The sequence below is a fragment of the Aythya marila genome (assembly GCF_965140915.1).
Source record: "Aythya marila genome assembly, chromosome: 26".
NCBI classification, from domain to species: Eukaryota; Metazoa; Chordata; class Aves; order Anseriformes; family Anatidae; genus Aythya; species Aythya marila.
In genome coordinates this window covers 5,935,716-5,948,090 of record NC_139067.1, presented here as the reverse complement: position 1 = coordinate 5,948,090, position 12,375 = coordinate 5,935,716, and the positions used below count along the sequence as shown (strand labels likewise).

At 55.3% G+C, this 12,375-nt stretch overlaps 2 protein-coding genes across 4 annotated transcripts; both read left to right on the top strand.

Annotated features, from left to right (window-relative positions):
• Positions 1-66: 66 nt before the first annotated feature.
• Positions 67-5,877, top strand: ACTG2 (actin gamma 2, smooth muscle). Its single transcript, XM_082779559.1, has 9 exons — positions 67-2,907; positions 3,649-3,820; positions 3,908-4,036; positions 4,122-4,232; positions 4,538-4,622; positions 4,706-4,867; positions 4,950-5,141; positions 5,359-5,540; positions 5,642-5,877. Exons 2-9 carry the CDS (start codon positions 3,695-3,697, stop codon positions 5,783-5,785), a joined length of 1,131 nt encoding a protein of 376 aa, XP_082635685.1. The 5' UTR covers positions 67-2,907; positions 3,649-3,694; the 3' UTR covers positions 5,786-5,877.
• Positions 5,878-6,305: 428 nt separating this feature from the next.
• Positions 6,306-8,439, top strand: DGUOK (deoxyguanosine kinase). Of its 3 annotated transcripts, none has more exons than XM_082779387.1 (7): positions 6,306-6,436; positions 6,530-6,639; positions 6,753-6,919; positions 7,252-7,399; positions 7,491-7,606; positions 7,773-7,872; positions 8,046-8,439. In XM_082779387.1, exons 1-7 carry the CDS (start codon positions 6,388-6,390, stop codon positions 8,106-8,108), a joined length of 753 nt encoding a protein of 250 aa, XP_082635513.1. In that variant the 5' UTR covers positions 6,306-6,387; the 3' UTR covers positions 8,109-8,439. The 3 variants fall into 3 exon arrangements, with proteins under 3 accessions (XP_082635513.1, XP_082635511.1, XP_082635512.1); XM_082779385.1 differs by having other exon boundaries at positions 6,327-6,436; positions 8,050-8,439; XM_082779386.1 differs by lacking the exons at positions 7,252-7,399; positions 7,773-7,872; positions 8,046-8,439 and having other exon boundaries at positions 6,327-6,436; positions 6,753-7,251; positions 7,465-7,585.
• Positions 8,440-12,375: the final 3,936 nt, after the last annotated feature.

Sequence of the window (12,375 nt, the reverse complement as noted above, 5' to 3'; positions counted from 1 at the left end):
GAGCTATCCCAGTGACCAATAAACCCTGGTGGAGAATTTTCCAAATTCCTTGCAGTGTGGCCCCACACAGAAGTTGCACTTCTCATGTCAGTGGCTAGCTGCTGCCTCACACCCTGCCCTGCCCTCAGAGCTGTTTTTTTTGTTTTTGTGTTTTTTAAATTGCATTTCTGCACTTAGGGTCACTGAGTCATTGTTTCTTTGCTTTGGAATTAATTCTGAAATCCCGTGTCCCACCAAGCTGTCCCATCTGTCCAGCTGTGGCAGGGCTGCTAGCGTTTGAGCAGATGTGACTGTTATACCTTAAGATCACTCAAAATGAGGTTGAATTTGGTATGAGCTAAGCCTAAATGAAACCGTGATTTGCAGGAATTTTTGTTTTCTGCAACAATGAGGGCTGAATGTTTTGGGGGGCTTACTCGCAGGCAGGGAGCAATGCTTATCTCAGCTTCGGGCACTGGAACAGACTAAAATCCATGTTAGAGCTCCCATTGCTGGCTTCTCTGTCCTCAGAGAGGAGGCTGGAGTAGTTTAAAGCACAAATGTTACCCATATACGGAGGTGCTGAGGGCCGGCAGTGCACAGGGAGGTCCGAAATCTCCCAGCCAAGTTCAGCGGCCGGCTTTTGTACCCACCCACCCCCCCTGCTTCCCACGTTCATCGTAGCCAGGCCAGCCTTATGTGCACCGTGGGATGCTTAGCGTTCCTGTGAGCATCCCAGAGCAGCCGGCGTCTCCCCCTGCAGCTGTGGGACAGCCGAACGCCAGCAGGGCTGGCGGCTGGATTGGCTGTGGTGGCCGAATCTTTCCTTTTTAGGCTGTGCGCCTGCTCCAGCTCAGAGCTTTGCTGCAGCAGTCCTGGCTTTAAACCCCTTGTACTGAGGCTTTGGGATGGTTCAGGTCCTGGTACAGGGAGTATTGCAACGTGGAGACAACCTGCATGTCCCTGGGAAAAGTGAGAGATTGAGACACCTGGGAATTGTACCCAGCTGTCAGGGGCACAGTGGGGGTTTGTGGCCCCATGGTTTGCAGCCCCACACATGGAAATGGCTTGGTGAGTTTGGGCACAGTCCCCCATTTTCCCATGGTGGGACAGTCATGCAACCAGCTCCATGTGGCTGTGGTCCCCCACCTCCACAGGCTGCATGTATGGACACACTGGGACCTGGCAACTGTGCTGCTTTCATCCAGCTTTATTTTTCCTCACCCTGCTGTTTGGTTGTGGGTTGTTTTTCTTTGTGTGTGTGTTTTTTTTCCAAAATGTCATATATGGCAACCTTTTGCCTCAGTGACCTCATGCTTGGCAGTAGGCCAGGGGACCTAGGCTAGGATGTGAAGCTGCAGTGGGCTCCCTACTTGAGCTGGGAGCATGCAGTGAGAACACTAACAAGTGCACAGCCAGGGTCCAGGGGAAAAATCCAGCCCAAATGAGCTGAGGTTTCCACCAGTGAAGGGGAATTACCAGGGCAGAGCCACTGATGTGGGACAGTGTTAGACGTGTGTCTGAGGTGGCTGTGCTAGGGAGACACTGTCCCCATTATGGCCCATACAGTGACAGCTCTGAGGCCAGAGGGAGTGTCAGGACTCCTGTGTCCGTTTTGGAAGAGTGACTCTGCAGCTCTTGAGTTTGCTGCACCAACGCCTCAGCGTTCCTGCCCTGAGCATGGATCGGGACCTGATGACACAAAGCAGGATGCAGCACCTGCCTTGACTGCCCTGTGCATCAGTTTCACCATTTCCAAGCCCATAACTCTTGGTGGCAGTTCCAGGGTGTCTCCACTGCCTCCTCCCAGCCCCAGGAGCTGGGGGAGAGGCCCCAGAATGGGACTGTTGCCCTTAAAAAGGCACCAGGGAGTTTAGCAAACACTGGTTGGGCGGGGTGGGGCAGGAGGCAGGGGCTCATTGCCTGCCAGAGGCAGCCCCTATGCTGCAAAGAGGCAGCAGGCTCAGGGACAGCACACACACACACACGAACACACACCACCCCTAGGGTGGGCTGTGCTCATCCTGCTTCTAAACCCTCCTGGAGTGGGTATGAGGGCTAAGTACACCAAAGGTGTGGGGCTGGGCTTTGAAGAACAGCATCAGGCTCAGTGATGAGGGGATTTGTGGCCAGGACGTGCAGTGCCAGCAGAATTTTTTAACTACTGGGATGTGGGCAATGCTACCAGCAAGCTGGTAGATGATACCCTGAGCATCTTTGGCTTTGCACATTGCTGAGCCTGCCTCCTTCCAGCTGCTATGGGGTATTGGCACCCCAAAAGCTCAAAGATGGGAGCAAAAAGAGAGGGAAAAGTCTCAGGGAGGAACATCTCCCTAGCATGGGATTCTGAGGGTGCAAGGGACCAAGTCCAGTGCCTCCTTGGAGGCTGCAATACACCAGCCCCATCACCTGGTGTGGTTTTGGTGTCTCAGGCATGCTAAATGCACAGCACAACCCCTTCTCCTCCTCCCCCCCCCCCCCCCCCAAGGCCACCTCCCTCCCAGGCAGGGTTGGTCCCTACAGGGTCAGAGAGGGCCAAAGGCCATCAGATGTTGCCCCATGAACTGGAGGTAATTCCATTTCAGTTTTGCTGGAACGTCACTTATAAGGACTTGTGTCTAGTTTGTTTATCAAAGCATAGCATAAAAGGAACAGACTCACCAATGGGTTATTGCCTCCCAAGCATCCCCACATAGATTTTTTTTTTTTTTTATAATAATTAACTGTGCTGGGTCCTACCATCAGCCCAAGGTCAATTTAATGCAATAAAACACCTTATATGGCCATATGGCTAACACACCATCACTTAGCCTATTTAGGGTCTTTGTTTAGAGAGGATCCGCCTCTGAGGTTTCACGGGCTTGCTGGTATTTATACCAACGGCACATCAGGACTCGGTCCCAGAGGAAAGGAGCTCTTGCGTCCGTGGTGAGTATTGCCCAGAACTGATTTCTCTTTGCTTGCAGGAACAGGAAGGAAAAAAACACCCTATGTTTCCCCCAGAGGCTTTGGGGTGCCCTAGGGCTTCTGGAGTAGTCTCAGCTGAGTTTGCACAGCACAGGGAGGTGCAAAACCCAGCACGACCCCTCTGGCCAGGGTCTTCCGCAGAGCTGAAGAAAGCTGGGCTGCAGCCAAAGTGGGTCATGCATTTCCAGTCATGGAAAATTCCCTCTTTTTTTTTTATTATACTTTTGGGCTATTTGCCTGCTTTCCTCCAGTCTGCAGAGTGCATCTGAACATTTTTTCCCATTTTTGGGAAAGGCTGCAAGGGGCCCTGCTGCCACTGAGATGGGATTGGGAGCCACTGGACAAGAGGGCATTGCCTGCCTCCCTGCTGCCCGCTCAAAGGGCACTGGCTCAGGACAGCAACACTGGAGCTCCCTGGCAACAAGCCAATGGCACAGAGGCTTTGGAACCAATTTTGGTCATCAGATGGCACAGGAGGAAGAAGCAGCACTGGCAGTGGGGTTGAACATTGCCCCACTCTGAGCATCGTGGCCTGTGGAGGATTTTGCAGAGCCATGCATCTCTACAGCTGAAGCTTCCCCTGCAGCAAAAGGACTCAAACCCTCAAGTCATCAAAAGCCCAACCTAGTAGCACAGCGTAACCCTGTCTCTCCCTCTCCTCACCGCTGCATTTAATGCTTTTTCCCTCCACCCCCACCCCAGCTTTTCCCCCAGGTCCCCCTGAACACCAGCCTCTCCTGGCCCCACCATGTGCGAGGAGGAGACCACTGCTCTGGTCTGTGACAACGGCTCCGGGCTCTGCAAAGCTGGCTTTGCCGGTGATGACGCCCCTCGAGCTGTCTTTCCCTCCATCGTGGGGCGGCCTCGGCACCAGGTGGGTATCTGGGGGGTCTCTCAGCTCTGGTCCTTCCTTTAATTGCTTAAATAAGGCTAATGTGGCTGTCTCTCCTGGTGGTCTTAGGGTGTCATGGTAGGCATGGGGCAGAAAGACAGCTACGTGGGTGACGAGGCACAGAGCAAGAGGGGCATCCTCACGCTCAAGTATCCCATTGAGCACGGCATCATCACTAACTGGGATGACATGGAGAAGGTAAGAACCTCCACAGGACAGGGAGCGGGCAATGACTCCAGGTTCATCCCATGGGAAGACCCAACTTGTTCTTTGCCTGCCATAGATCTGGCACCACTCCTTCTATAATGAACTACGTGTGGCCCCTGAGGAGCACCCCACACTGCTGACCGAGGCACCCCTCAACCCCAAGGCCAACCGTGAGAAGATGACCCAGGTATGGCACTGTGTCCGCCATGGGGCGGCCCCTCCACCCAGCTGCCCCATGAGGGTTTTGGGGGGAGGGAGTTGGTGAGCACGGGGGGGGACATGTTCAGGGGGGTGACAGGAGCAGGCAGGGGTTAAAGCTTTTCGGCAGAGATCTCCACAGTTAGCTCACAGGCCGTGCACAGGCTCAAATGTCCACACTGCACTGACCCACGTGATTTTCAGTGCAATGCACAGCCTCATGGCTTTTGGTGTAATGCAATGTGGAACCCATGTCCCCAGCTAACTCACTGCCTTTTGCACCCTTCCTTGCAGATCATGTTCGAGACCTTTAACGTCCCTGCCATGTATGTTGCCATCCAAGCTGTGCTTTCCCTCTATGCATCTGGCCGCACAACTGGTGAGTACCATGTGTGGTATCTGCCAGCTGGGACAATTTGAGATGCTGTTGAGCCCCATCCCTTGCCACTCTCCCCTTCCCAGGCATCGTCCTTGATTCTGGGGATGGAGTCACCCACAACGTGCCCATCTATGAGGGCTATGCTCTGCCCCATGCCATCATGCGTCTCGACTTGGCTGGCCGTGACCTCACTGACTACCTCATGAAGATCCTCACTGAGAGGGGCTACTCTTTCGTCACTACCGGTATGGGGATGGGGAAGGGGATGCTGGGGTTGGGAGCCACCACTGAATCTGCACTGAAACCAACTGCCACCGTCTCTTGCAGCCGAGCGGGAAATTGTGCGCGACATCAAGGAGAAGCTCTGCTATGTGGCCCTGGACTTCGAGAATGAAATGGCCACAGCTGCCTCCTCCTCCTCACTGGAGAAGAGCTATGAGCTCCCTGACGGGCAGGTCATCACCATCGGGAACGAGCGCTTCCGCTGCCCTGAGACCCTCTTCCAGCCCTCCTTCATTGGTAAGCCCACCCAGTATTACCCTACCACAACTGCATGCAGGTGGTGATTTTCCAATGGTGCTCCGCAGCAGTGTTTCAGGGTGTCCCTACAGTGCATGCACCCCAAATGCACCCAAACTGTGGGAGGGGCCCACAGGCAGCTCTTCTGGGGAGCACTGAGAGGGGAAAGGGGGGGAAAGGGGAAGGCTGGAGAGCTGACAGCCACCTTCTTCTCCAGGCATGGAGTCTGCTGGCATCCATGAGACCACCTACAACTCCATCATGAAGTGTGACATTGACATCCGCAAGGACCTGTATGCCAACAACGTCCTGTCTGGTGGCACCACCATGTACCCTGGCATCGCTGACCGCATGCAGAAGGAAATCACTGCACTGGCCCCCAGCACCATGAAGATCAAAGTAGGTGGGGGGGAACATTCAACCCCCAACCCTCCCCACTTTGGGGCTGTCTGGGGGCTGTGGTGGACTCCATCCCGCCCTAATGGCCTGTGTCTTGGCAGATCATTGCCCCACCGGAGCGGAAGTACTCGGTGTGGATCGGTGGCTCCATCCTGGCGTCCCTCTCCACCTTTCAGCAGATGTGGATCAGCAAACCCGAGTACGACGAGGCCGGGCCCTCCATTGTCCACAGAAAATGCTTTTAAGCACCCCCTGCCCCGTGCCTGGGCTGGGGCGCCCTGCTCCTCCTCTGCCCCTGCTGCTCCTCCCTGCCACCCACTGCGCAATAAAGCCTTTTCTCCAGGCTCTGCCCCTTTTCTGAGAGATTTTGGGGTGTTGTGGGGTGGGAGGGATTGGGATTGGAGGCAGGGGTAATGGGGCAGGAGCAGAGGAGCCCTGACCCCTGTTCCTCTGTTAGTGTCCCCAAGCTCATGTTCATGCCCTCAATCTGTCGTTGGTGCCCTTGACCTTAACACCGATGCCCTCGGCCCCCACAGCGATGTCTCAACCCCCACGGTGGCGCCTCCAGCCCCACGTTGACGTTCTCCATCCCCTGCCGACGCTCTCAGCCCGCGGCGGTGGCCCCGTCTCTGAGGAGGTGGCCCCAAACCTGAGGCTGGAGCCCCCCCGGCCCCGTAGCGGGGCCCCCGCCCGGCACCGGTGCCTCCAACCCCGCGGCGCTTCCCCCTCCCCGTGCGCTGACGTCACGCGGCGCTGCGGGAGCGCGCGCGCAGCGCCGCCGGTCCTTTCGCGCGTCATCGCCACGTCATCAGCGGGCGGCCGTGACGTGCGAGGCGGGAGCGGCGGCATGGGGCGGTGCGGGGCCGCGCTGCGCCTGGCGCTGGAGGGGAACATCGGTACCGGGGCGGGGGAGGGGGGGGGCGGCACCCGCGGCCGGGCGGCGGGGGGGTTCCGGCCGCGCGCGTGACCGCGCCTCTCCCTCCCCGCAGCCGTGGGCAAGTCCACGTTCCTGCGGCTGCTGGGCAGGGCGTTCCCCGAGTGGCGCCTGGTGGCCGAGCCGGTGGCCCAGTGGCAGAAGGTGGCAGCGGGCGCCGAGGAGGTGAGGAGCCCCCCGCCGCGGGTCGGGGCGCGGCGAGGCGGGAAGTGGGGGCTGCGGGAGACGGCCCCGCGTGCCGCCGTGGGGCCGCGCCATCGCCCGCTCCCCCTCGCCAGGCTCCCGGCTCCGGCAACCTCCTGCAGCGACTGTACCAGGAGCCGTCCCGCTGGTCCTTCACCTTCCAGACCTTCTCGTGCCTGGGCCGGCTGAAGGCGCAGCTGGAGAGGCCGGCAGGGCCCTCTGCACCCGTGCGGGTGTTCGAGAGGTCCGTGTACAGCGACAGGTGCGGCACCCCACAGCCACCCCTTGTGTCCCGTACAGCGTCCTGTGTGACAGGAGCAGCCCCACCATTGCTTCCACGCATTGGCCATCACAGCCTGGCCGATGTTGAGGCTTTGTATGATGCCACGTACCCATGGGTGCTTCGGGCAATGATGCGCTGCTGCTCAGGTGGCTGGAGGTTGCTGAATAGAGCCTGTTTCTTTGTGCTACAGTGTGGAGATGCAGATGTGTTCACCATGCTCCAGGGCTCACAGGGTCCACACTGGCCAACGTCGTGCCATGTGTACTGACTTCCCTGTGGCTTGCCACCCTGTCCTCTCCGTCCCTCCCTAGGTATGTCTTCGCAAAGAATCTCTTTGAGACCGGCCACCTGGACATGCTGGAGTGGGCCATCTACCAGGAGTGGCACTCCTTCCTCCTGCAAGAGCTGGGTGACCGTGCCACGCTGCATGGCTTTCTCTACCTGCGGGCCACCCCACAGGTGACAGAGCCCGTGGAAGGAGAGGGATATGGGACGTGTTTTCTATTTGTGGTTTTTTTTTTCAGGTGCTTGAACTGTGTTTGCCTTGCAGAGGTGCCTGGAGCGGCTGCAGCGGAGGGCAAGGGTGGAGGAGAGGGGTGTGCAGCTGCTGTACCTGCAGCAGCTCCACACGCAGCATGAACACTGGCTGCTGGAAAGGAGCACCAAGTGAGTCCTGGTGGGGATGGCACAGGGCCGCCATGACATCCAGCTCCTCCAAACCCGTGAATATCGGAGTGTTTGGGGGACTGGGTTGCTCTATCGTCTTGAGGCAATGCCATTGGGCACCCAGCCCTGGATATCCCTTATTTTTGACCTCCTCTCTCTTGTACAGGGTGCATTTTGCAGACATGAGGCACATGCCCATCCTGGTTCTGGATGTTGATGGGGACTTTGAGCAGGATGCAGCCATGCAGGACATCCTGATGGCGCAGGTGTGTGGAGTGCATGTTGGGGCTCTTTTGTGGCTGGAGTTGGAGTCAGCATCGATCGTGCTGACCTCCAGGCTTCTTCTGTAGAAGAAGCAAAGTTGGTGACAGACCAGGGATGCTCTGTCTGGTTGCCATCACAACATCCTTTCCCTCTTTTCACCTTTTCTTTTTTTCAGGTAGAGTCTTTTGTGAATTCACTGCAAAACAAACCTGTGCCACCACACCCTGACCCCTTCTGAGCCCCACACCCCCAGAACTACCAAACCCTGCTGCAAAGACAAGGGAACAAACCTGGGTACTGCTCCATTTGGGGGCTAGAGGTGTATTTATTCCACCAGTGGCATGGAATGCTTTTAAAAGAGTATTAGGAGGTGCAGTGTGACACACTGGGAGACCCATGCCCTGCTGCGCTGCTGTCTCCAACACATCTGTTGCTGCTCAGCAGGGATCCACAGCTGCTCTGCAGCATGGGTTGAATGTGCTGGTTCCATTACAAAGGAAAAAAACTTTGTGTTTTTACATGTGTTTCAGTTACATCAAAACCCTATTACATTTTTGTTCCCCCCCCCCCCCTAAATTAAAAGGAAAACATTGCAAAGCTCTTCTGTGCTTTGAACCAGGAAGGGGCATGGGGGGGGAACTTGCTCCCTGCACTGGTCTGGAAGTTGAGGCTTGAGTGGGAGTCAACCCCTAGTGCCACCCACTGATGACACAGTGACTCAGGGAGAGTGTTGGCCCCATCTCTCCCTTTCCCTGCAGCCCCCTTCTAGGGGATGGTGCCAGGATTGCTTTTCTGGGGAAAATGTTTGGAAAGTTGCATGTTGCAGGAGTCTTCAGTCTCTTAAACCCCCTTTTTCCAGGGCCAGGTGAATTTTCCCCCTAAGGGGTTTTTAGGGCCAGGAACAGCTCATGCATCAATAAATAATAATAATTAGTCAAAGGGGCGTTGTTTCTCCTATTTTTATTCTTCCTGAGCAGTTATGGCTGATGAGAGTTAGGGACCCCGAATTGCTAATTGGCAGGGGGGAGAAGGTGCCCAGATGTGTTTCCTGGGGCTGTGCTGGTCTGGAGAGAAAACAGATTTGATGTCTTCTCAGTGGATGATGCCCAGGTGGTGGGGGCCCCTTTATGGGGGCCCCTTGGGTTGTGGGGTCCTCTCCCAACACCAGTGGAATGTGAGGCACACTTGAGGGTGGCTGCAGTGGTGTGGCTGACCCTACATAAACAGGGATGGGGTGGGGCCGAGCAAGTGGGAGGGGGCACCTGACCTCACAGTATTTGGGGGGGGGGAAGGCAGGGTATGGTGGGAGAGGAGGTGCAGTGCCAGGATTGGGGAGCCAGGAGCCAGGTTGCTAACCCCAGGGTTTTCTTGAGCAACCCCATGATAGCAGTGGAGCAGGACCTGCACCCCCTACCAACCCTTCAGTAACACCTGAGTGGACACTGACATGGACCCACACCTGACAACCAGTACAGCTAGTACAAACCTACAGTAGCGATCTGGCACAGCCCAGTGATGGACAACCGTACAATAGCAACAGAGTGGGGATGCCAGTGTGAACCCAGAGTTGACAACCTTACAATAATAACCTGGTGCAACCACACAACTGACAACCCTACAATAGCAACCTGCTACAGCCCCATGACTGATGACCCTAAAACAACAAACCAGTGCAGCTCCATGTCTGACAATGGTACAATAACCTAGCGCTGACCCACAACCAACAAAACTACAGGAACAACTTAGCACTGACTGACAGCTGACAACCCTACAGTAACACCAGAGTGGGGGAAGCTGACACAGACCTGCTGTGAACAACACTGCAATAACAACCCTCTACAGACCCCCACCAACACCCCACCCCCCCATTCCCATGCATCCCCCACAACACCACCAGTGTGCCCCTCCTCTGGGAGAGCCACCCCCTAGACTCCCAAGGCTTCAGGGGGTTGGGTCCCTCCCTTGCCCCCAGCAGAGTCCAGAGTGGGAGCTGCAGAACAAAGGACGTGACTGCAGCAGTGTACATCTTCTTGCTGCAGGGCCCAACTGGGGCACCTCGCATCCCTTCCCTGTCCCGCTCCTCAGCCATGCACCAAACCTCCAACTTTTGGGGCATGCTCTGTGCCACCCCCTCCCTTTTTTTTTTTCCAGGTAGTACTCCATATACCAAGGGGGGCATGGATGGATGGACATAAAGTTGCATAAAGTTGCTGTTGTGCTGCAGGCTGAAGTTGCAAAGCTGTGGAAGCCTGAAGTATTGCAAGGACTGGAGCCACAAGAAAAAATAATAAAAAAAAAAAAGAATGGGGAGGAGGGATGGAGGAATTGGGAAAAGCTGAGGATTTGCAGGGGTGCCAGCACCCGGCTTTGCAAAAAGTTTGAGGGTGCAGATGCTGGTTGATTGAAATTGTGGCTTGCCGTCTGGAAATCAAAGTTGGGCCCTTGGCAGGGTCACATCACTCCAGAGCTTCCCCCTGTCCCTGAAGAAGCCATAGCAGTGGGGGTGAAGTGAGGTACCTCTTCCCCCCCCCCCCCCCCCCATGCCTCACTGCCTGTGGAGAGGGGTGGGAGGTGGTGGCAAATCTGACACCAGTGGCTTGGAGTGATGAGAAGATGTGAGGAGCAGGGAAGGAAGTTGTCACTGCTTCACTTGGAAGTGAGTGCTGCCCTGTCCTCCCCACCATGTACATTTGGGGTGATCAGGGGCAATTCGTGCTGTCTGTGGGGACTTGTCACTGTGAGAAAGCACAACTGGCAGGGGAGGGCAGGGGAAGAACCTTTCTGGTGTTTTTGTTGTTGTCGTCATTTTTTTAAGGTGTTTGCATACAAGATAATGGTGTTGCCTTAAAGGCAGCTGTGATTGCTTATTCTGCCCCAAAATCTCAGTTGGTCCTTGGGGTGTCATCAAAGCAACACCACATGGCAGGTGACAGTGAGGGTGTGTCAGAAGGCAATGAGAAGTCTCCTGTACTTCATTTTTCTTCAAAATTTGCCTCTTCCGTCAAGTATTGGTGTTAAAAGGACAAAATACTGTGCTACTCCACTGACCCATGTCATTGGGGGACCTTGTGACAAGGGTCAGCCCTGTCCCTAGGCCACTCCAACCTGGCAAGCATCCCAGGCACCAACTACTAAGCCAACAAGTTGTGGCAGTTTCTGTATCTGCATACCAGACCAAGATCACAGCACTTTGCTCCCTCATTTCTAGTTTTACTGGTTGGGGTGGTTGCAGTGGGATGATTTATTATATAGCATATATGGTTCTTAACCACAGAGGTTGGCAAAGAGTGGCCCTTCCTGGTCCCTTGTGTACAGCTTTGCAGGAGTTCCTGGCTTTTTTGGTTATTCAGAGTGGAGTTTTTGCTCCTGGCAAAGCTTTAAGCCAAGAGGTGGGGATGGGGCAATGCTCCGTGCTTGGCTTTCTAGGTCTCAAAAAGTATTCCTCCTTTGCTTTTCAGGGCCTCACTTCTACTGCAGGTGGATGAGTAGCTGCCCAAACTGGCAGGATTTTACCTTAAAACTGCAGGCAACATGACAGCTGAAGTGGCTGAGAGCAGCTGAACTTGAGGACCACCAAGTCCTGCTTAGCCCACTTTCCGTCCCTGCATTGTAAATCAGACCTTTCACCTCCCAGCAGGGAGGCCTTTGCCCTTATGAAAAAGCCATTAAATACATCTGTGAGCCTGGACTTTGGGGCTGCCTTTCTCCATCACTGCAACTTAAAAAGTGGTTTGGGAAGATGCTGCAGGGGCCAGTAGTAGCAGCGGAGGGGCTTCTTCAGGGTCTCCCTGTGCCATGGGGCAAGAAATGCTGGTGGGTCCCTGCATGCCCTGGGCTCATCCTCATGGCCTCAGGGATGTGCTTCTGTTCCCACGTCCTTCCACCTCTCCCGGGGGAGGGGGGGGGGAGGGTGGTTTGGCAGCACCAGGACCAGTTCTGCCTGTTCCTCCAGCCACACTGCCTGATGTTACCAGCTGGTTTTTGAACCTCCCTGTGCTCAGCATCATTGCCCCTCAAACAGTCGAGCTGCTGCACTTGTTCCTTTTCCTTTGGGGCTTCTTTGAGCCCTAAATATTTTTGCAAAGGAAGATGCTGGAGGCCAAAATTTAGCTTCACTCAGCAGTGCTGAGGCAATGATGCCTTTCCCAAATGGTTCTCCCATCTTCTCACTCCATGTCCATAAATAATCAGCATCTCACCAACAGCTAATTACCAACACCAAAAAACACACAGCAAAGCCCTGCTTGGGTGATTCCTACCAGCTCTGGGGGAGCAAACCTCAGTGGGAAACCCTGGTGCCAAGGGGAATGGGTGCACCAGCCCACAAACCATTTTTTATGGTGCCAGTGGGACAAGTTGCAACCAAAGCCCCTAAATGAATTTGGCAGCCTTTCTCCAGGCCAAAAGCTGCAGAATAGGCATAATCTCATTGAATGTATTACAAAAAAAAAAAAAAAAAAAAGTTTCTGAATTCGTCTTTTGGGCAAGGGGTTTTCCCTGGTTTG